The following is a 22,512-nucleotide window of genomic DNA, read 5'->3' on the forward strand; positions in this document are numbered from 1 at the left end:
AAATGACTAGATCATCCTAACACCATCTAGGTTATCAGGACAAATCAGATACAGGTGTTAGAAGTCTTACCTTGTGATATCCTTGTGTGTGGTTCTGGGTGCACTCCTCTTTCTCTAAATGCTGGGATAGTAGTACCCAAATTAAATTTATACACACTAAGTATTATGGATAGCGCATAGTTTGAAAAGTTTCTAATTGTCTTATTATGTAACTAAACTATTCTTAGCAATTTTCTCCCAGAAACATATTTTTTACTCTTAAGAATATTGAAAACCCATCCTAGGTTGTATTTATGATAAAACACAGCTTACTAGTCTTACCTCATTTAGCCATTAGCGTAATGCCATTAGGTCTTGGAGCTTCTGGAAAACTTGATACTGCATTTATAAACAAATGAAGGTGTAAAGAGAGAAAAATATGTTTGTAATATGAGTAAATAATATTGGTCTTCCAGATTCCCTGGAAAGCTCTTGAGGACTCTTAGGGATGCCTAAACTACTCCCTTTGAAATCTGCAGACACAGCTCTAAGAATTAGGTACACGTAGAGATGTGTGAGGCATTCTAGGTGTCCCCAGTCTAAGCTTAGTGAAAAAGTGTGCCAAGTTCATGAATTCTGGTCATATGGTCAACTATGGAAGAATGCATGACTCAGTATTATCATGCAAGAAATGGTGATGTAACTGTGCTCAGAAGCGAGGCAGGAGGGAAGATTGTCCCTAAAAGAGGTCTCTTAGGCACTGTAAACAGAAATTAGCCTACTATCCCATATCACCCGCATCCCCAACTCTTCTTCTGCTTAGAACACCTACTGACTTTGTAGTTTTTAAAAGGTGATCTTCAGGTTATTACCTCAATCGTTACTTCTCAATTGTTCTCCCCCGGCATAGATGAAAATTTTATTGATATAAGTCAACTATTGAAAGTTTAAAGTTTCACATTAATACCCACATGCAAATAAACATTCATGAATGTTGATTCACCTTTCAGTTGAGCTCAGTGTTTCCACTGGAACATTGACCTCTGAAACTAAGGGAAGAAATGAGTCTTAGACAAGCACAGAATTGACCCCTCGGGACTGCTCAGTGCAAAGCAGTTTTCTACCCTTGAGTGTGTAATTGTTTCCTTTCTCATGAGAATTACTCCATTCTGAATCTTCTCTGTATATGTAAAAAGCCAGATACACACACACACACACACACACACACACACACACAGAAAAAGGAAAACAAAAGTCATGCTTTCTTAATCATATGTCTATTAGGCTGTAATTCAGATTTAACACTTAAAGGTTATTTACCTTAGAAAAAAATCTTTCCTGCATTCAGTTACCTCTAGAGACCGATCTCCAGGTGACAAATTAAGAAGAGTGTGCGTTCAGAAACTACCTGGCTAGATATTTTTATTGTTTTCCTGTATAATATAGGAGCTATCTCTTTAATATAGGTTACAAAATAAGGGGAAGTTGTCAAAGGGAGATGACAAGGGTAAATTTGACAAAGTCCAGTTTGAGTTAAGAGTGGGGACTGCTGGTGGAGGGAAGGCAATACTGCGTAGGTTAAACTTTATACTCTAGAGACTCAGTCCCTTGCCACCAACAAGAAAGATATTTTCCATCATGCCTGGTGTTAAAGACTATAGTTGTTGATCATTCTAGAAGTAGCTAAACTGTATGGATTTAACTTTATATATCATACAACTGGGTAATTTTTGAGTGTACATTTTCATTGTATATCATGTTTATTGATTGACTCTATCCATTTATGCTGATTATGAAGATATCCTGTGGAGAAGATACACCAACTGATATAGAACCGGAAGTGATAAGCTCTTATTTTTTGAAGCTTAGGTTTCTTAAATCACAAACTGCTTTAGGATATGACTCATGGACTTATCCATGTAGATACTGTAAAGAAGTACAATTGAGCTTCCATTAATGATCTTAGAGGAGTTATTAGTATGTAACTGGAAGACTACAATTCAGTAATTGTAAGACATTCTTAAAGTTGGAAAAGTTTACTTTTCATAAATATAGCAGCTCCTGTCTAATCTTGCCACTTCCTTAAAATGCACAAATAACTGTTTGTTTAAATTTAAATTTGCAGTTAATTAAAATGAATTTATTTGAAATTAGAAGTAAAGTAAATGATCTGAATTGTTTCATATTCAGCCTCTTGTGTTCTTCCTAGCAGTACGTGGTTCTGAACATCTGTCCTCTGTTTACAGCAACAGCAGTCTCCAGCGAGCAGAATCCTGTTATCATAATCGCTGTGGTGGCTGTAGCAGGGACCATCATCTTGGTGTTCATGGTGTTCGGCTTCATCATTGGAAGAAGGTAGAGCATAGAATTCTAGGTTTTGTTTGTTTGCTTGGTTTTATTTGGTTTTTCAAGACAGGATTTCATTGTGTGTTCTGAAATTCACTCTTTAGACCAAGCTGCCCTTGAACTCAGATATCTGCTTGCCTCTGCCTCCCAAGTGCCAGCGTTAAAGGTTTTTGTCACCACTGCCTGACTTATGTTCTTCATGCATTTGACATAAAATATGTTGATTACCCAAAAGTGCCAACCCATTATGCTTATTGTATTAGAATCTTGTTGGCAAATGTGAATACTTCTTTTCTGATATATTAGTTGGTGCATTTTTCGTGCTCCCCAAATCTAAGTACACTATAAATTTGATCTCTTCCTCAGTATAAGTTTAAGGAGTGTTATAATTAATATTAGGTGAATGTATATTGGTTACCTTCAGGTACTTTTCATAATAAATGCAGAAGAACCCTAAGGATAAGTTAACTCTTTTAGTTGTTTTTTCAACATTTGTAAAAACCATTTAAGATTTTTGAGATGTTCCCATAAAAATATAAAGGCAGATGCTTATTGATAAATCTAGCACCACAAAACTTTAAGTCTTCTGGTCTTACACAAAGACTCCATTTCCTACTCTTATTTTGATCATGTGCATTGACACATTATTACCAAGCGGTTCACCACCGTGGGCAAATGTATATTTGTGTTTGTTTATACCTCTAGCAAGCATGTTGCTACATTGCATTGTTCCTGATGCTGCATGCTAATCCATGAAGCAAGATCATCCAGTAAACTTGCCACAAATTTCCTTTTTCTCCCCAAGGCACTGTGGTTATAGCAAGGCTGACCAAGAAGGGGATGAAGAACTCTACTTTCATTGTAAGTGTTTGGCTTTTCTTTCTTTCAATATACCCCAGTTTGAGCAGAAATCTGATTGTTTCTATGGGCATGAGTGAATCCCTAATGCCATCATGCTTGAAATTCTGTAATGAGCTCAAAAATGTAAATCTATTCAGAAATGTCACAGACTTTCAGAATATTGAGCCTCTTTCACGTCACAGTTTTTGCCTTTAGCAAACCCTGCCCAGATGCTGTCATCCCTACAGTAGTCAGCCATTAAATGCAGTGCAGACGTTTTCTAGTGGGGAGTGTCATTTTAAGGCAAGGTGGGCCCTTTCTTCCATCCAGCGAGTTCTGCTCCTGAGAATCACAGAGCCCAGGAGATGAATGATCACTAAGATATGCTTCCTAGAAAGCAAATAGTCTAATGCCAGGCTCTAATCCTCTGATACTTTTCTAGGAATGTGAGCTACTTGGTTCTTAAAAGCTTATGTTAGAAAATCAATTCTGAAGGAAGACTATAAATCCAAGGAAAATAGGGGGAAAAAACATTATTTTTGTTGCAAAGTGAATGAATGGCAAATGGAAATAAGGGCTTCGAGAATAAATGTTATTTCATTATAAAAGTGAATAAAAGCGTAAGAATCATATTACTTCCATCCTAGAATTAAAGAAATTCTTAACTAAGCATATTATTCTTAGTTTTAAGACTTGGAGATATAGAAACCAAGTATTTTTAATATTTTTTATTTGCTAAACCTTTTATGACATCTGTAATACATAAAATTCCCGAAAATGATGTAATAATTGCTTATCATATAATTAGCCATATTTTTTATACTATCTAAGAAGATATTATGATGCACCTATTCTAAAGTTTTAAGAGTGTCCAAATGGCATTTCAGGAATTTTTAATCATTTTAAAATGTCCTAATAATTTTTAGGACAAAAAATGCTCAATCCGAAATGTGTGGCTCAAAATGAAATTACACTTTACTAAATTTTAGTTCTTTACATTTGTTGGAGCAAAAGTCACTTTGGCTTTATCTTCTTTTAAAGAGGTGGCTTGTAGTAGTGACCCAAATTGAATGTGAAACTCTCTAAAATGCTAACACAGAAGCCAGGAAGGCATGTTCTCCACAGTTACTAAAATGAAAGGAGAGATGACGTTATCACGTGACTTAAGCTTCAAGTTCTCTCGCTTTTATCAAACCTTTCCTAGGCTCTGGGTTGTCCCAGGCCTTTCTCCATATAATTGTGCAGGTATTCTCCTTAAGTTGACATCCCCGATCATATGCACTTCAAACCTTACATGCCTTGAGTTCACCTGCCTCCATGTGATTCTGTTTCCCCATTCTGGTCCTTTGACTAATTTGCCAGTATGTTCCCTGTAAAAAGGCATCATTAATGAGACTCACATCGTCAGTTTATAGGTAGAAGAGAGGGAAAGTATGTTTTTCCCCCTCCTTTGTGATAGGAAAATAAATAAATAACACTTCCAAAACAAGGAAGAAATCATTGAAATCCATGTACCTAAAATTGTATTTGTATTGTAAAACATCTACAAGATGAAGATGTAAGACCTGGAAAAGATTACTGGACTCTCTGGTTATACCCACACGTGCATAACTAATTGGTGCCATTACTTAATATCATCTGACTTCCAATATGTCACTTTTCACTCTTGGATTTATCTAACACGTTCTCAGATTATCAGATATATGCTAGTTTGTTTGCTTTTAGCATACAGCATGATGCCAACTTTAAACAGAAACACAACTCGCCCGAAACTTGTTGTAGATATAGCTTTATGTTTGATAGTCATCATTCTGTTTTAATATTTTGAAGCCAACCACCTTTTGCACATTTTGCATCCAGCTTTTAATCAGAAGCATTCAGAATTGAAGAATGTCTTACTTGTTTATGTAGACAAGATGAACTTGTCTATAAACAGATTCCATTTCTGGCAAAATATCTGTAGGGGTCTTGAGACATTTATCATTAATGAGAAATATAAATGATACATCATATCAGAACACAGACACAAACACACATTCACACATACAAACACACTCTCAGACTGGACAAAGCAATCGACTGGAATATTCAGAAATTATGCAAAAATTTCCTTTAATTTAGACCATACACTTTTAAATGAAAAATGAAACAGTAAATGTGCTTAACTGCTCTGTCCTATTGAACACTGTGTAGTTTTGACATTCTTTTTCCTTTGGAATCCTTTCATTCTGTATGAACCAGGCACTTTATCCCACTTAATGGCTTTATCTAAAAGACTTAGCTGTTTACACACGGGTGTCCTTTTACTCCCTTAGCACATGGGCAGTCTTCGCAGGGGCAGAGAACACCAGATTTGACTTTTACAGGAACTTGGAAGCAACCGCTTAACTGTCCCTGATTTTAACAGGATATCTAATATATTCATTTGTAGCAGGTGCCCTGGCTCTCCAGGGTCCGAAGTCTCACATTCTAAGATATAAATACAGTGGAGGAGTTTAGTGAAGCAGTTCCCATTTGCGTTTTGTTTCCCCTACCATTTCTTCTAACAATGTCTTAGGATCTAAGCTGGGTAGTATTTCATGCTCTTATGCCAAAACAGCTTTGGCCTGTCAAAATGTTTTATGACAGCTTGAATAAAGAACCGTCAGAGACCGGTTGAGATGCAGAAGGCTACTTCCGATCTAGTTCCCTTATCAAAAACAAAAACAAACAAAGAATGAAAGAAAGAGAGAGAGAATAAAAAGGGAGAAGATGGCTCTTTCTCCACCTGCCTGACAACCTAGGAGGTTAACCTATTGTTTTCTTCCCTTCTCTCTCTCTCTTTTCCCCTCTTCCCTGTACTCCTCTTTTTTCTCTTTCTATCCCCTCTCTCTCTTTTCTTCTTGTGTTTTTTTTTTCATGTTCAGCTTTAGTAACAAATGAGCATCTGTCAGTTTTATAAACTGCAACAATAATTGTTTAAGACAATCAATTTTGGATAAACAATCAACTACAGCAGAATAAATCAAGATTTTTAAACCCCAATTTCCCTTTCTACATTCCGCTTATTTCGTTGTTATATGTTCATTTTTGAATCTGATCTTGATCTACTGTTATAACATAAGCACAGTTAGGCTGCAGTGTATTATATAAAGACGTTGTTCTGAGAGTAGTAAGATTCAATGGAAAGATTGTTTGGTGGCTTTGTTAAAAAATAATAAAGACTTTTTAAGGATATAGTGTAATTTTCTTCATTGCATTAATATAACCAAATATGCCTACCTATCTTTGTCTTGAACCAAATGAGTAGATTTGGAATACTTTATTGTAATTGAATTTGATATAAAGTTGACTTAGCATTATCTGTTACCTGCATGCTTCTAGGTGCATTGAAAGATTTTAACTTTTAAGATGATACTATGTTGTTTGAATTTTGACTACCTTTTGTGAGGCATACTGGCTACCTCTTCGTATTAGCTAAGATCTTCCAAAGCCTTATAATGAAAAGTTCATATAAATCATTTCTCTTTCAAATCACTGTCATACTTGGTAACAGATCCCAGGAATATTGTAATTTTTCTAATTTACTCTGCACTTTGTATATCCAGCTTCTATTACCCTCAAGGTGAATATTAAACTATGTCTTTTGAATATTTCTCTCTGATTTTGTGATAGCAGTCCCTCATATCTTGTACTGATTTTATGTATATGTCAACAGTGGTTGGTCTTTAAAAATAAATCAAAGAATAAGTAATATGTCTAAATGTTTTTTAATATTGCTGTCAGTGTAGTGGTCTATCTGTACATGAAATGTCTTATTTCCCTGGTGTATTAATTTGATGGATGGATTGATTGATGGATAGGTTTATCGATGTGTTTTCAAGCCCATTCCAACCCTCGGTATGGCTTGAAGTAGGCTACGATGGCTCTGAGTTTAATCAAATCTCCGATCCGATAGGCACAGGCACGTCAGAAATTTCGGTGGATGCCTTTGGTTGATTTACTGGAAAAGCAATTCAGTTAGTAACCTATGAGTTGGATCCTATGCTACCTATAGAAGCTTGCAGATAATACCTAGACGCCAGCAGACGGGAGTAGTCTGTTAAAACTGCTGTGAATGAGGTGATGTGGAAGCAAGGTCACTGTTCCAAGGAGCACTCTGCATAATGACAGTCCTGGGCTGACTGCACAATAAGTGCTTTGCTTCACCACAGTCATGCTTTCTTACATCATTACAGTTAAATTTCCAGGCACCAAAACCTACATTGACCCTGAAACCTATGAGGACCCAAATAGAGCTGTCCATCAATTCGCCAAGGAGCTAGATGCCTCCTGTATTAAAATTGAGCGTGTGATTGGTGCAGGTAAGGCTGTTGTGGCTTCCTTATTCAGCTGTTCTATTTAGCCAAGATCGAAAGTCATAGATCATAATGACAGCCAAATAATTATACTTCAAGTGTAGAACTCTTACATTTACCTGAACGATTGGAAGCAATGAGGCTATACTTGTTTATGAAATCTTAAAACAGAAATGGAAAGGGAGCATGTTGTAGGGTCTGAATATATGTGATTTCAACTGCTTTCTTAAGATGCTGTGCTATTAGCTACTTCGTAGTCACTCCTGCTGTTTGGCGAGAATAGCTTAGAATTTTAAAGATCAGAACTTTCTTGAGTCTTGATGGAATATGCATTCCCATCTTTAAAACTGCCTTTTTTTCTCTTTTATTTGTAGCCATTAACCATTGTATTCTTTACATGTATGCAGAAAATGGTACATAAATTCATTAAATGGAACACTATAAAGTTTAATTGTTTTCACCCCATGGTGCTTATATATAGGAAGAATAGTGTGTATAAATTCCATATTTTAAAAATCTCTAATAGGTATTTTTCCTTAGCTTTTAAAAGCAATAGCAGTGGTTGCAATTTGGTAATGTGCCCTGATGTTTTAGAGAGTAGATATTTAGGACCTAAAGGTTGACTCTGAAAGGCAGTTTGTTAGCCCGTGAAGTGACAGCCTATGGAACACACACTTAGTGAAGCTTAAATACTGTGACTGAACAAAAGTGTGTCTCCAATTTTAATTTTGTTTCTCCCTTCATTTCATAAACTGATTCGCTGCATATGGAAAATAAAAATTCCCCATCAATTTGAATGGATTTCTTTGCACTTAGAAAAAAATGCTATATTAATTAAAACTCATATGAAATATTTTAATCCATTGTCTTTGAAAGCATGAACCATTTCTGCAATTAAAACACGCCTGCTTGTTCTTTTTACTTCAGGAGAATTTGGAGAAGTCTGCAGTGGTCGTTTGAAACTTCCCGGGAAAAGAGATGTTGCCGTGGCCATAAAAACCCTGAAAGCTGGTTACACAGAAAAACAAAGAAGGGACTTTTTATGCGAAGCCAGCATCATGGGGCAGTTTGACCACCCAAATGTCGTCCATTTGGAAGGGGTTGTTACAAGAGGTAGACACCGGTGATATACTTCATTTCTTATATAGGATGCGCTGGAAATTAGTGACCTTGCACATATGATTAAATATCAGATTGTGAACATGTTGCATTTCTAAGTGATTTATATTGGTATATACTAATAAGGAGCAATTATTTTTGCTGCTACAGCAGAATATAATCAAAGTAAACACGGGACAGAGTTGAAGAATGAATCTCAGGGTTAGGAGGACTGATTGATATTTGTATTTATCTTCAAAGGTTATAAAAAGTAATATAGCTCCTCTACATTTTATATCGTTTCACGTTTTTGTTTACTTCTTTTATTTTTGTTGCTCACAAGCTAGAAATGCATAGGGCAGGGTGTGTCTGTGGCTTAGTGCATTGTGAAAACATTTCACATTTCATGTCTCTCCGAGCTTAGGCCTGCCACTAGAAACGCTCCCTTCTGACCCCATTAGCTTCACCAAAGAGGACCTTTTTAAAATTTATTTATTTATTTATTTATTGGTTTTAACTTTTGGGGTTTTGTTGTTGTTGTTTTATTTTGTTTTGGGGGCATGCTTGAAAGAATGAGAGATTCTTAAATGTAGGTCATAGGTTGTGAAATACCATTTTCTCCATTTCTTTGTTTTATTATTAGGGAAGCCTGTCATGATTGTGATCGAATTCATGGAAAATGGAGCCCTGGATGCATTTCTCAGGGTGAGTTACCCCGTCATTCTCCCATGCACCTAGCAATGGGCTTGAGAGGGGTGCAGGTTGATGAACTTGGTCGTGAAATACTATGTGTAAATATGTAAAGTGTGTGAAATCAGAAAATTACTTTGAAAAGTAACAATTCTAGACCGGGCTAAATTAGAATATTTAATAAAATGACTTGTTAATATTGTTACTTGAAGTATAGAGGATATTCTAAAGCTGTATTATTTGAATGTGTATACACACCACACACACACACACACACACACACACACACACACACACACATTCCACACAGAGGAGAGGAATTAGAGGGATCCTAATAGTCATATCACCACGATATGTACAGTGATATGTACAGTATCCAGTTTTCTGAAGTATCACTGGGGAAATCCACATTTTCAAACCCACATCCTCCATGTAGTTAGTCTGTATCCGTTTAGAACTGAATGGTAGCCGGACACTGCAAGCTCGTACACTGTTGTGGGGTAGCTGCTCAGAGTTGTGTGGCTACCAGCACACAACCAAAGTGATGAAAGAAAGTAAAATCAGTCACTGCTAATCATTTTCTTTCCTATTTTTTTCATTATTTAATTCATAATTTGACCAGTTTTTTGTGTTTTTCTTTCTACTTAGAGAATACACAATACATGTGCATCCCTTGCTCCGTTCATTCTTAGATTGTTTATTTGCATGTTTTGGCATGTAGGGAATACTTAACCTATTAGGGTTTATTTTTGTTTTCATTTTTGAGTTCATTCTGTCTCCTAGCCTTGGCTGATATTTTTGCCAATTATAATCAGTTGTCATGAAAATAACAAATGTATAGAAATAACTAGGTGTCACCATAAGTCTATCAAATTATTGACTATCATCTCAACCAACATCTGTTATTTTCTCCACTAATTACCCATATTACACAGTAAATTAACTAAGACTTCCTATTATATGATGGTAAATTGCAAACATGCATACTTTTATTTTCTGGTGATTTTGTTCCCGTTAAAAGACTTTTTATTTTGTCTTCCTGCAGAAACATGATGGGCAATTCACAGTCATTCAGTTAGTAGGAATGCTGAGAGGAATCGCGGCTGGAATGAGATATTTGGCCGATATGGGATATGTTCACAGGGACCTTGCAGCTCGCAACATTCTTGTCAACAGCAATCTTGTTTGTAAAGTGTCCGATTTTGGCCTGTCCCGGGTTATAGAGGATGATCCTGAAGCTGTCTATACAACTACTGTAAGAAAACATGTATTATTGTACTTCTAATACCTAAGATATCCCAAGCAAGCCAGAAGGACTTAATGTAAAACTAAATATCCGGGGACAAGCCAGTTGACCTCAGCTTTTATTGTTTTGCCTCTGAGGGATTTGGTATTATCAATGCAATCTACCCATAAACCCAGAAAAGAGTAATAATGATAGCATTTCATCTTACACTGGTGTTTTACAGCACTGCACTTAAACTATATAAAAATTATATAGCTAAATTCAGCAGTATCTAGTTACTAGCCTGTTATCACAACAGCAGATATAATCATATTTAATGAAAGTTCCAAAAGAATGAGTATGCTAACTCATAACTTTTATGATATCAGACAGGAAGGCTTATGTGAAAATTTACTTGAATACCCCATTTTTCGCTCGAGTTTACTGGCAGCGTAGTCTAATTCATCATTATCTATTCATTAGACCCTTGCCGTGACACCACGCAAGGTCCATTAAGTACAGTTGCCTTAGAAATGAGCGCATAATGAGAGCCTAATAGAAAGATTGGTAACTTTGAGTACAGAGAAGTTCAAGGTTCACAGACCTGATGCCGCTGGGCTGTCAGCTCATGTGGAAATACTTAACATAGCTATGGTGTGCTTCTCATGGATATATGAGCTACCGTGCACACTTAAAGTGTCACCCTCTGTTTCTAACAGGGAGGAAAAATTCCGGTAAGGTGGACTGCACCTGAAGCCATTCAATATCGGAAATTCACCTCAGCCAGTGATGTGTGGAGCTATGGGATTGTGATGTGGGAAGTAATGTCTTATGGAGAACGACCTTATTGGGACATGTCGAATCAAGATGTAGGTGACTCATTATACAAATAAGACTCATGTGTCCACATCCACTTCTAGCAAACATAGTTGGTGGCTCGTGAGGGATACATTTCAATAAGTTTATAGAAATAGTTTATAAATTTTTAGAAATAATCTCCTAGTTTCCCACTATTATTAGTATTAATGATGATAATAATATATTATGAACTTGAGATTCTCTTGGTTTTATTTTGTTATTTTTATTTAGAATAATCACTTTCTCATTTTTTTCACTGTAATTCTATTGGAACAATGGGATATAAAAATGATATTTCCTCCTTATTGATGATAATGGTACCAAGGGAAGCTCTTAAGAGAGTTGAGTAAAAGCACTGCAGCAGAACAGGAATGTCTTAGCTGCCACCTAGAAAAAGAATGCCACCAGCAAGTGAAGTAGACCTGTGTTTATTAAGGTGATAAAGACAAGGGCAAGATGAAGAATTGGCTACAGCCAAAATTCGGGTATTTTCATTACATCGGTAACCTGTAACAAGTGCCTGTGGCTTTTAAAGTCGCATGCTGTCCACGGGGGTGCTGGTGGTGCTTCAGATCTCTGTATCAGCTGAAGGATGTATGCCCTGGAAGATAGAGGTTTTTAATCATTTATAGTGTTTGGTATTTTGAATTGAGCGATAAGCTTTTTCCTGTTTTTGTTTTGTTTGGAGTGTTTCGGAGATAAAATCTAAATGATGCTTCCTTTTGGCAGGGGCAGAGTTGCTATTATTTGACAGGTTTCAGTGTCAAAGATTTCATGGACTGTCAAAATGTGGCAAGCAAATCCTTGGGGCAGAGAAAAGGAATATTTCCATCCCCAGACACTCCATAGAGTTTCATCTCTTTTGGCAGTTTCCTTTCATAGTAGTTTCAAACATAAAAGGATTGACAGGAATATGAGATGACTCAAACTCAAACTTTACTTAACTTCCAAAAATAACAGAAGTGGTTGGGATGGAAAAAAAATTCAATTTTAAGTTTAGAAATTACCGTACTTTTTGCTTTTCTTTAAAATAAACATCACGAATAAGGAATTGTTATAACAAAAAATATTTTTGTTGATTACATAGCATCATAACTGGAGTGAGTTTAGTTTTGACTTCAGTGTTTAGAACCAGCATTCGCATTTTATCTTTTACATCTTGAAGGTCTGAGTTCAATTTGAGCATGGGTTTTTATGGTACAAAAGATTACACACATACTGAATTTATAAAGAGAAATTAGTGTTAATATTATTACTGGAACATTCTTTATTTTATAGTTAAGCATTGATATAGTATTTAAGCAATTATGCTTTATTTTCAATATTGAAATTAAAATAAAATACATTTTATTTTATTACTTTAAGAGAAAAGGTTCTCTTATGAAATCTGGCCAAAGTTTTTAGTCAATGGATAAATCTGTATATTCCCTGTTACATGAGGTGCTTCTTTGTATACAGGAATATATTGCATTTCCATAAATGGTTGCTCTAATCAGATCCTATCATATATTCAAGTGCCCTACTACTGAGTTACATCTAACTCAGTTTCCCCAAGAGGGACCGTGTGGTGCTTTCCTCAGTTTTATCCAGTCAAATACTCAGAGAAAACCACGCCCACATGTCAAGTCACCCCCAAATGACATTGGCTTTTGGGAACAAACACCAAGAACAACTCACAATACGGAAATAGAAAGGGGATGGGCAGCAAATTAGTCAGTGGTTCTGGAAGCTGTCTGATGCTTGCCTTTACTCTGACAGAGAAGGAAAACAATACCGGACAAGAAAATAGGTCCATACATGGCTAAACATAGTCGAGCAGTTTATTACTTCATAAGCATTTCAATAACCATTTTTTTATTTTCAGATATCTGTAATTTTCTGGAATTTCAATGCAATGGAAGCAGGTTAACATGTGTTAATGAAACCAAAAGATTTAAGCTTTCCCAGTACATTTCCAACTTTCATTTTTCAGAAAGTATGTAGTTATTTAGCAGTTTTATTTAATGGCCTTTCAAAGAAAACTCATGTGTTTAGAGGTGATATAAGGAAAATTGCGAAGATTGAAATCATTCTCTTGGTCTTCATAGAAGCTGTCTTTTAACTGGACTTATTCTTGGTTGGACAAAATGAAATACTTATTTTCAACTTATGAAATTTTTACTATTACTCTATAGTTTTTATTATTACTTTTTAAATCCTTCTCATTTTAATTGTTTGGATGGGAGTGTACTATACATTTTTCCTGACTCTGCTTTCCTCATCCCCTCTTCCCTTCCACCCTTTCCCTGACTCCCATGCTCCCAGTTTACTCAGGAGATCTTGTCCTTTTTCCCCTTCTTAGGTTGATGCATATATGTCTCTCTTAGGGGCCTCTTCGCTACCTAGGTTCTCTGGGGTGGTGGATTGTGGGTTGGTTACCCTTTGCTTTATGTCTAATATCTACTTATAAGTGAGTACATATTGTATTCGTCTTTCTGAGTCTGGGTTACCTCACTCAGGATGCCTTTTTCTAGTTCCGTTCATTTGCCTGCAAATTTCAAGATGTCAGAAGAAAAAAACAATGACATCTTGTTCTTTTCCTTTTAAGGAAAGGAACTTGAGAAAGTGTTTTGATAATGTTGTTTTATTTTTACTTTAATTAATCACAATGCAGATAAATTATGTATTTCACTGGTAGGTCGATGTAAGTGTGGTTTAAAAGAATACACGTTCATGAAGTTGATTCCTTCAATCCATCCATTAAAAGTTCATTAAAGGGCATGCAGAGATGCCTCAGAAGTCCGGATCTCTTGGTACTCTTGCGGAAGATTCAGGTTCATGTCCTGCAAGCATATAGACAACTCACAAACACCTGGAATTGCAGTTCCAGGATTCTGACACCCTCTTTTTGCCTCCAGAGATATGTGTTGTGTACATACATGCATGCAGACACATGTTCACACACATAGAAAACAATAAGAGCTTTGAAAATATGCCTATGCCTAAATTTACTTGGGGGAGGAACTTATGAGCTTTTACATTTGAAAACTCACCAGTGGTTTTTGGCTTTATTTTATTTTTAATATTAAAATAGATACAAAATTACAACTGTTTTCCTGTAGTTTTTAACAAAATCCCACAAACTTCACCATATTTAGATGCATACCATCATGTTTTCAGACGTAGTGAAGTGTAACTGTGTGTTAAGCAAACACCGGAACTAGTCACGCTGTACCCTATTTTTGAATTAATAATGACTTGTCACCAACAGGCCTATGTAATTTCTTCTCAGAACTCTGATGGCCATACTGTAGTAATAAGGAGAAACCATAGTAGAAAATTTTATACATGAATAATATTGGTAGTCTACACCAAAAGATCGTCTCTGTTTGAGGTGTGAGGGTAGATGAGTGCACACAAACCCAACAGACTTCTGGGAATTTCAGGAAGTATGTTTTCAGTAAATTCACTGAACTCATAGGCCACTTAATCTGCATGCTTCATTGTTTCCATGAATATGTTTATGGAAAAAAAACCCACTCTTAGTCTTATCACTGGAAATGTAAAATAGTTTATAGCTCCATGGACTCCGATCAGATCACCTACATCCAATTCTGTCTTCCCTAACAACTATGGGATTTGAACAGTTTATGTTCTGCAAATTCTTTTCTTCTAAAGTCAGTACAATAATCGTATTTGCTTAAGATGGTTTCTTTAACAATAAAAAACTCCATATAAATCATGTAGTAGAAATTGATATATATTCACTATAATTGTTACCTGTGTCTTTAACTGCTAAGCTAATGAAATAAAAACTTCAGAATGCAGAACATCAGTATCAACAAGGCATGATTTTGTGGACCAGCTCATTGCCAAAAGATAAAACTTGAATCATGCCAAGCTGCCCTAAATGGAGAGGCATTCCTAAGAGAGCCTCTGATACTCCTATAGTAGTGGCCAGCATTGTCAATGGGAACTTCTGGGTCCCAAATGAGGTCTCATGCTAGGACATATTGAAGTTTTGTGTTCTGCCACCACTGTTCTGGATATATAGCCCACTATGTCTTTAAACATTCAAAGCTGCTCTGTTTCCTCCTGAGGTCAGTTTTCTCTAGTGACATGGTAGAATTTGTAAGTTTCTAGAATGCAATGGGATACATACAAAAGTTCGTTAACGCTTTCCTTCCTGTAAGGAATTCAATGGTACTTGCTTCCTTGGCACAAACTTCTAAACGTACATGGGATCCTAAGCTTGAGAATCCTAGAAGGCTTCGTGAAAGTTTGGAGCCCTGTTGAACAGTTGGGTACCAGAAGGATCATGAAAAGAATTTTCTTTTAAAAGATGATTTTTGAACATAAGGAAAATAGATAATTCTTCCTACTGTATTCTTCTGAGGCAAGCTAAAAAAGTGCATATGGGGAAACGAATTAGGAAGTAGAGGGAATGATAAGAATTGCCATCATGCTATAGATATTGAAGTGACATTTTTTCAAATTAGAAAAATATTATATGTGTTCTGTATAAGCAACCTCAGCCATATGGGAAGTCACTCTTTCCAGTGGGAAAAATATCTTCCCAAGTATTTATTACATTATCATTTTAATGCATAAAACTTTGGAAGTTATTTACATTTCATAAGCTTTGCCATTATTTAAATCACTTAGCCAAGATTTCCAAAAGCATGTTTACTTTTCTCTAAAGTCTTTTCCACACAACACTAGAATCCAAGAATAACATTGTTACTTGAAGGTTACATAACATTTTGTTATAGCCCAGTCACTAATTGCACTTACTGCTCTTAAAGAGGACCTGGGTTCAATTCCAAATACATATTTCTCACTACTCTCTATATCTTTCGTTCCAGGGCATCCAACACCCTTTTTGGTCCTTGTGGGTATTAGGCACACACATGCTACTCATACATACATGCAGGCATAACACCCATATGCCTATAATAAAAAAAGAAATAAAACTTTAAAATACAATTCTATGTGTATATGTACATATGTTTGCTATATATACACATAGGTGCAATCTGTGTAGATACCATTTCTGTGTGCTTGCCTGTGTGATAAATAGCATGATAGAGATGTACTTTTGAGGAACGTTTTCAGTGATATGTACTTAGGAATTGTGATCATCAACTCTCATATAGCCTTTGTGTGCTCACAATCACTGGTTAATAATGTTTTCCCCTTATTGTTGTTCAGAAACTAACAGTACTCTTAGAAAAAAAAATAAGACTTTGTGAAGACTTAACCCTGATACTATAATCATATACTACAGGGAGTGAGCAGTTATTTTCTTAGTACTTAACATATGCTGTTTCAGGACTTAGAACCATGAAAATGTGTTAACTAATTGTCTATGCAAAGTTAAGAAATTAGAGCGCCATGCTCAGCTTTCTGACTAGGACAACTCAAAATACCATTGGGTGAAACAGGAAAAGACTGAGGGGGACGTGATATGTTCAATTTTAAACTAATAAATTGTGATATACATACACATGAAAATCGTGGGCAGATATTTTGTAGTAAACCATTGAAATACAACCAGCTCTGCAATTTGAAAAGAATTGGCACTAGAAATTTTTAGTTAACACTTTTTAAAAATTGACTTATTAAGTTTATCTATTTACCTTATAATAGACTCATGCATATATCTCTTCAATTACAAAATGGACTCATCTTTGTTTTTCACGTCTATAGTAGATTTTTCTCCTAAAAGTATTGTTTCTAGATACATCAATTATTTTTACTCTCTAATTTCCATTTGTATTAGTGACCTAGGTCTTAAAGATTACATACATCTTGTGGACAAGTGTCCCTAAATATGTCAAGTTCATTAGTATTTATCAAGTCAATGCTTTGTTTGATTATTTTCTTCAAAAAAAAGCTAAAGGTCACTTTTCCAGAAACTTGTTTTTCTTACATTTTAAATTTTATTTTGGGGATTGTAATATATTTACAACATTTATCCTTTTTCTTTTCTTCCTCCAAACCCTCTGTCTACATCTCCACACCCTCCTTCAAATACATGCTTCATTTTATCAGTTGTTATTACATGCGTATGTTTGTAACAAATACACATATATTCCTCAGCACTTGTATATATGTTTTCAGGGCCGACACTTTGGCAGTGGACAAACAATTGATGTGCTCTTTTCTGAAGAAAGCCACCTCTCCCACTCTTAGCATCTCCCACTTGCCTATAGTTCTTTGTGTAGGTTTGGGGACTCATGTCCTTTTGCCCATCTTCCCTGGCATATTCATTGGTGTTTTACTTATTCAGTTCAGGATTGAGAAGTGATGTTGGAAAAACCTTGTATGTGTGACTACTCCATTCTAGGAGAGACAGTCTTAGAGCAAATTCCCCGATCGTCTGTCTTTTACAGCCTTTATTACCCCTTTCCCACAATGTTGTTCCCTGAGCCCTAGGTATGGGAGTGTTTTGTGGATGTTCCTTTGGGACTAGGCTGTACAGCTCTGCATTTTGATTTGTTGTAATTTTGTAGAGTGGGCTCTGTTGCAAAAATAGGTTATTGTTATTGGAGGAGAAACTGCCACCACTAATTTACTAGATCAGCAGAATCCCTAAAGACAATCTATAGACATGTGTCTTTACAGCCACAGATTTTTCTTAAGTATTTAATGCTGTCATGTTAGCCAGTGTCGAGGTGCTGTATTTTTCCTTGAGTAATATTATTATTTTTAAAGCCCTTACTGGTGTTGCTTACCTTCCTATTATCTTCCCCATGTTATTCAAATTAATAATAACTTTAGATTTTAAGATTTTTTTTTCCTTTTCATATATCTAAGGACCTTGGTATTAAGAAACTTAAGCTCTCTAATGCCTTTACAGAAATGTTTATACAAACCATTTTATGTTTTGAATTAATATTCAGACTTAATGCAATAATTCCCCTGGATGTTTTTATACATAAATTGTCCATGGTAAAAAAAATTTTAAACCAGCACAGTGACTCATTCCTGACTAAAAACTCTTCTCGGGTTTCCACTTTAAAGCATTCTGTATGCTTGTTACTTTTCACCATCTGCTGTCAGGTAGGTGAATGTGGAGGTGGGAAGGAGTCCAGCCACAATGTATGGAGCAGAGTAAACTGTGTCCAACAAACTCTTGCATCTCATTACTAAGAAGAGTAACCTGCACAGTTGTTAAGTGGCTAGTGTGTTTGATAGTATGTTCTGACACGGCACATTTACATGATATGATCTCTTGTTCTAACAGTGTCACCTGCTCTCCTCAGAAAAGGAAACGCTTTGGCTTCCTCTCAATGACTCAATTTCTTTTTCCACTTTCATTATCTTCTCCTTCGATGCACATGTGTATTCTTACAACTATATTCAGCTAAGAGCGTTCCATAACATGTTCCCTTCGAAACCTCTGGGGTGGCATTAAAAATATTTCCATCTCTTGGCACCCTGTGTGACCTTAATTGTCGTTCCCTGTTGCTGACTTAACTAGGAACTGTTATCATATCCTGCACCTCATGGACCCCATCATAGCATGCTTAATATATTTATGACTGTTTTGGAAAGAAAAAAAGAATTTTTTTGTAAGCAGTATTTCTGTCTCAATCTTATCTGAATAAATCATTTTGCCTTCCAAGCAGTTCATTTCATTATAATTGAAGTTCAGTTGGTAATATTTTTCATGTCCTTCTGGCTATCAGGTCATAAAAGCAATAGAAGAGGGTTATCGTTTACCAGCGCCCATGGACTGCCCAGCTGGACTTCACCAGCTAATGCTGGATTGTTGGCAGAAAGAACGGGCAGAAAGGCCAAAGTTTGAACAGATAGTCGGAATACTAGACAAAATGATTCGAAACCCAAGTAGTCTGAAAACGCCCCTGGGGACTTGTAGTAGGTAAGAAATCTCCAGTGAGATGGAACTGAATAAAATTAAAATATCTGCTTAAACCATTTGCTTCCTCAGCTTGGCCCCAATACAAACTGATGTCCATATTCAACCATAAATCCAGAGGAAAATGTTATGTTACAAAGCTTTATCGGCTCTTTTTTTTTCATATGTTTTACCTTAATTAGTATTTAAAGAAATCCATGCATTGTTACTGGATTTCCATTTTCTTAGGACTTGTGATAACACCAGTTATCTTTCTCAGAAAATTTTCTGTGATTCCTAGGTTTTGTGATCAGGCAGGGATGCATGATTTCAAGCATGGATTATTGTTGTCTTGCTTTTACCATGTTGCTCTTGCTTGGTCATATTCTTATGTTTTAATTTATTATTTTGTTTTTGTTTTCTGATAAAATGCTTCAGTAGAATTAGAAATTATAAAAAGTAACTCAGCGTATGCCATGCTAACTGCCCATTAGGAATAGCTCTTCCCTTACAGCACAGGGCACCACAGGGCATTTTCAGCTTCACTTTCAGGTAAGCTTGCTGCTGTGGGCTGCGCTCTCAGGGGCCTATTATCTCTATGGGACTCCTAGTATGTCATCAAAACAGAAGATTTTTAATGCTCTGAAGAGCACCGTGGTGGCCTGGCTAAGTTAGGATACACCAGATATACTTCCTTTACTCTCAGCCACTTGTAAAAAAATAAAAAGACAGAGAACAAATGTGGTTCTTCCAAGAACTGATAGCGTTTATGAGCGTGTGGCAGACACGGCCCAGTGAGCATGCATCTAATTAAATTTTAAATTCAGGTATTTGTCGTTTCCAAATAACTTACTTGGTTTGGGTTATTATATAGATCAATTCAACCATCTGGCTTCATTTTCTACCCCCCCCCCCCACACACAAATACTTTGGTTTGTTTGTTTTTGTATTACAAGGATCTCATCTCTTTGGTAATTTCTGAGACTGTATTCCTCTGTGTTCTGTTCTTACCTAGGCCCATAAGCCCCCTTCTGGATCAGAGCACTCCGGACTTCACTGCCTTCTGTTCGGTTGGAGAATGGCTGCAAGCTATTAAGATGGAAAGGTATAAGGATAACTTCACAGCAGCCGGTTATAACTCACTGGAGTCAGTGACCAGGATGACTATTGAGTAAGTTTCAACTTGTTAGATTGTATTTTAGAATTGATTAGGTACAGTCCCCATTCATATACTAGCTTGTCCTCTTTATTGTAAAAGTCTATAGATTACAAAATCAGAGGGGCAAGGCATTTCTTTTAAAAATGCTCATATTTCTTTAGTGCTTTAAAAGTAAATTCTTTTCTCAATGGCATACTAACCATTTTGTGAAATCACTTGTCACATGTTAATTTTGTAAATGAAAAGTCAGAAAATTTAAATATCTTTGCAGTGACTCAGCAGGAGGTTGCCATGTGATTTGTCACCGTTGCCAGTGTTCTGGGCCCTGCACAGTGAACTTACTATATCATCCATGCCCCTATTTACTGGGGAGTAGTTCTGCAATCAGCTTTAAAATTGCTATGAACTTGGAAGTCGGAAGAACTAAGTTTTCCTTTCTAGCTTATCACTGAATAAACAGTCTTCGGAACTCTGCGGAAGAACTCACAGCCTAGCAACCAAATACTCTTTCTGTATAGTCCAGAAATGTTATGCATGTGAACTTCAGCATACCCACACTGTTTCTTCCATTTTCTTCTAACAGCCATGCCGATAAAGCTGACATGTTTATGCCTGGATTTCTAAATTAATTCTTATTTCTGTAAATCTGTGCTTTCCAAAGAACCTGGCATACAAAACAGTAGTATTGTATCACGGTACCATTTCAGCTGCTTGTAAACATCTAAGATCAACCTTCCTATCTGTTAGGAAAGACAAAAGGATAAACAGTTATGCTTAACTTACTGCACATTTAAACTGTGACTGTAGCATTGTACATGTACGTAACAGTTCTATTCCTACTGCTGAATTGAAGGAAAGTGATTGTGCAGCTAGGAATGCATGCTCAGAATTACAGAGTTCCAGTCACTGTACATTATTGTGTTGCATTGATTTCTGAGCTTTAGACGAGGTTCCAGCAAATATTTCCATTACCGGAACACCCCATTTTTCCCAGTAAAATAATTTAAAACTTTCAGTTTTCCTGGCAACATTTAATTACCTTTTACATTGATAACGACATCTTAAGGTTGAAACAATTTTTATATAAAATTTCAGATTAGTTAAAAAGCAACAATATGGTAAATTAAAAGACAGACTTGTTGATACAATTTTTCGAAGGAGACTGCCCAAACAGATCAATGTATGATCTTTGGAGAAGAACTGTAGTATCCAAGAATGCTGTTAGTATCTGTTAACCTAAAGTATATAGAAAACTTTATTGATAGTTGAATGAACCCTTAGGACATTATCGGTTCTTTGTAATATATCTAATAAGCATGCACTTGTCTTTTCCAGTGATGTGATGAGTTTAGGGATCACACTGGTTGGCCATCAAAAGAAGATCATGAGCAGCATCCAGACTATGCGAGCGCAAATGCTGCATTTACATGGAACAGGCATCCAAGTGTGACATGCAGTTCTCCCTCGTGTGGAGCTTAAGACTGCAGGAGAACTGTTCTGGCCTTCAGTATATGCATAGAATGCTGCTAGAAGACAGTTGATATACTGAGTCCTTCCTACAATAAAGAGAAGATTTTAGAAGCACCTACAGACTTGAACTCCTAAGTGCCACCAGAGTATACAAAAAGGGAATTTAGGATCCACCACTGGTGGCCAGGAACACAGCAGTGACAATAAACAAAGTACTACCTGAAAAACATCCCACCACCTTGAGCTCTCGAACCTCCTTTTTATCTTACAGACTTTTTAAAATGTACATAAAGAATTTAAGAAAGAATATATTTGTCAAATAAAAATCATGATCTTATTGTTAAAATCAATGAAATATTTTCCTTAAATATGTGATTTCAGGCTCTTCTTTTCCAGAACCATCTGTGTTTATTCTGCGTAAGGACTTTGTTTTAGAAAGTTATTTGTAGCTTTGGACCTTTTTAGTGTTAGATTTATGACACGTTACTACACTGGGTACCTTTGAAAGAATCTCAAACTTAAAAACAAAATTACGCACATAGTTGAGGATATGACTTTGTCATTCATGGCTTTGGTATCCTTGCTGTGCCATTTTGTTCTGTTTGACCAGTGATGTTTTGATATTGTTTGCTGATTGGCAGGTAGTTCAAAATTGCAAGTTGCCAAG

At 36.1% G+C, this 22,512-nt stretch overlaps 1 protein-coding gene across 5 annotated transcripts in view; it reads left to right on the plus strand.

Moving 5' to 3' along the window:
- The window catches only part of Epha7 (EPH receptor A7), a 151,018-nt gene extending 128,946 nt beyond the window's left edge, over positions 1-22,072 (plus strand). For 2 of the 5 annotated variants that reach the window (XM_038347389.1, XM_038347391.1), the window contains exons 8-17: positions 2,226-2,334; positions 3,131-3,186; positions 7,383-7,508; positions 8,430-8,615; positions 9,244-9,305; positions 10,336-10,545; positions 11,235-11,384; positions 19,047-19,240; positions 20,232-20,387; positions 21,711-22,072. In XM_038347389.1, coding sequence (XP_038203317.1) covers positions 2,226-2,334; positions 3,131-3,186; positions 7,383-7,508; positions 8,430-8,615; positions 9,244-9,305; positions 10,336-10,545; positions 11,235-11,384; positions 19,047-19,240; positions 20,232-20,387; positions 21,711-21,825 — 1,364 coding nt within the window. In that variant the 3' untranslated portion in view covers positions 21,826-22,072. Of the gene's footprint in view, positions 1-2,225; positions 2,335-3,130; positions 3,187-6,071; positions 6,188-7,382; positions 7,509-8,429; positions 8,616-9,243; positions 9,306-10,335; positions 10,546-11,234; positions 11,385-19,046; positions 19,241-20,231; positions 20,388-21,710 lie in introns of those variants that run through there. The other 3 variants (XM_038347390.1, XM_038347392.1, XM_038347393.1) reach the window with 2 other exon arrangements.
- Positions 22,073-22,512: the final 440 nt, after the last annotated feature.

Source organism: Arvicola amphibius, chromosome 11, assembly GCF_903992535.2.
Source record: "Arvicola amphibius chromosome 11, mArvAmp1.2, whole genome shotgun sequence".
Taxonomy (NCBI): domain Eukaryota; kingdom Metazoa; phylum Chordata; class Mammalia; order Rodentia; family Cricetidae; genus Arvicola; species Arvicola amphibius.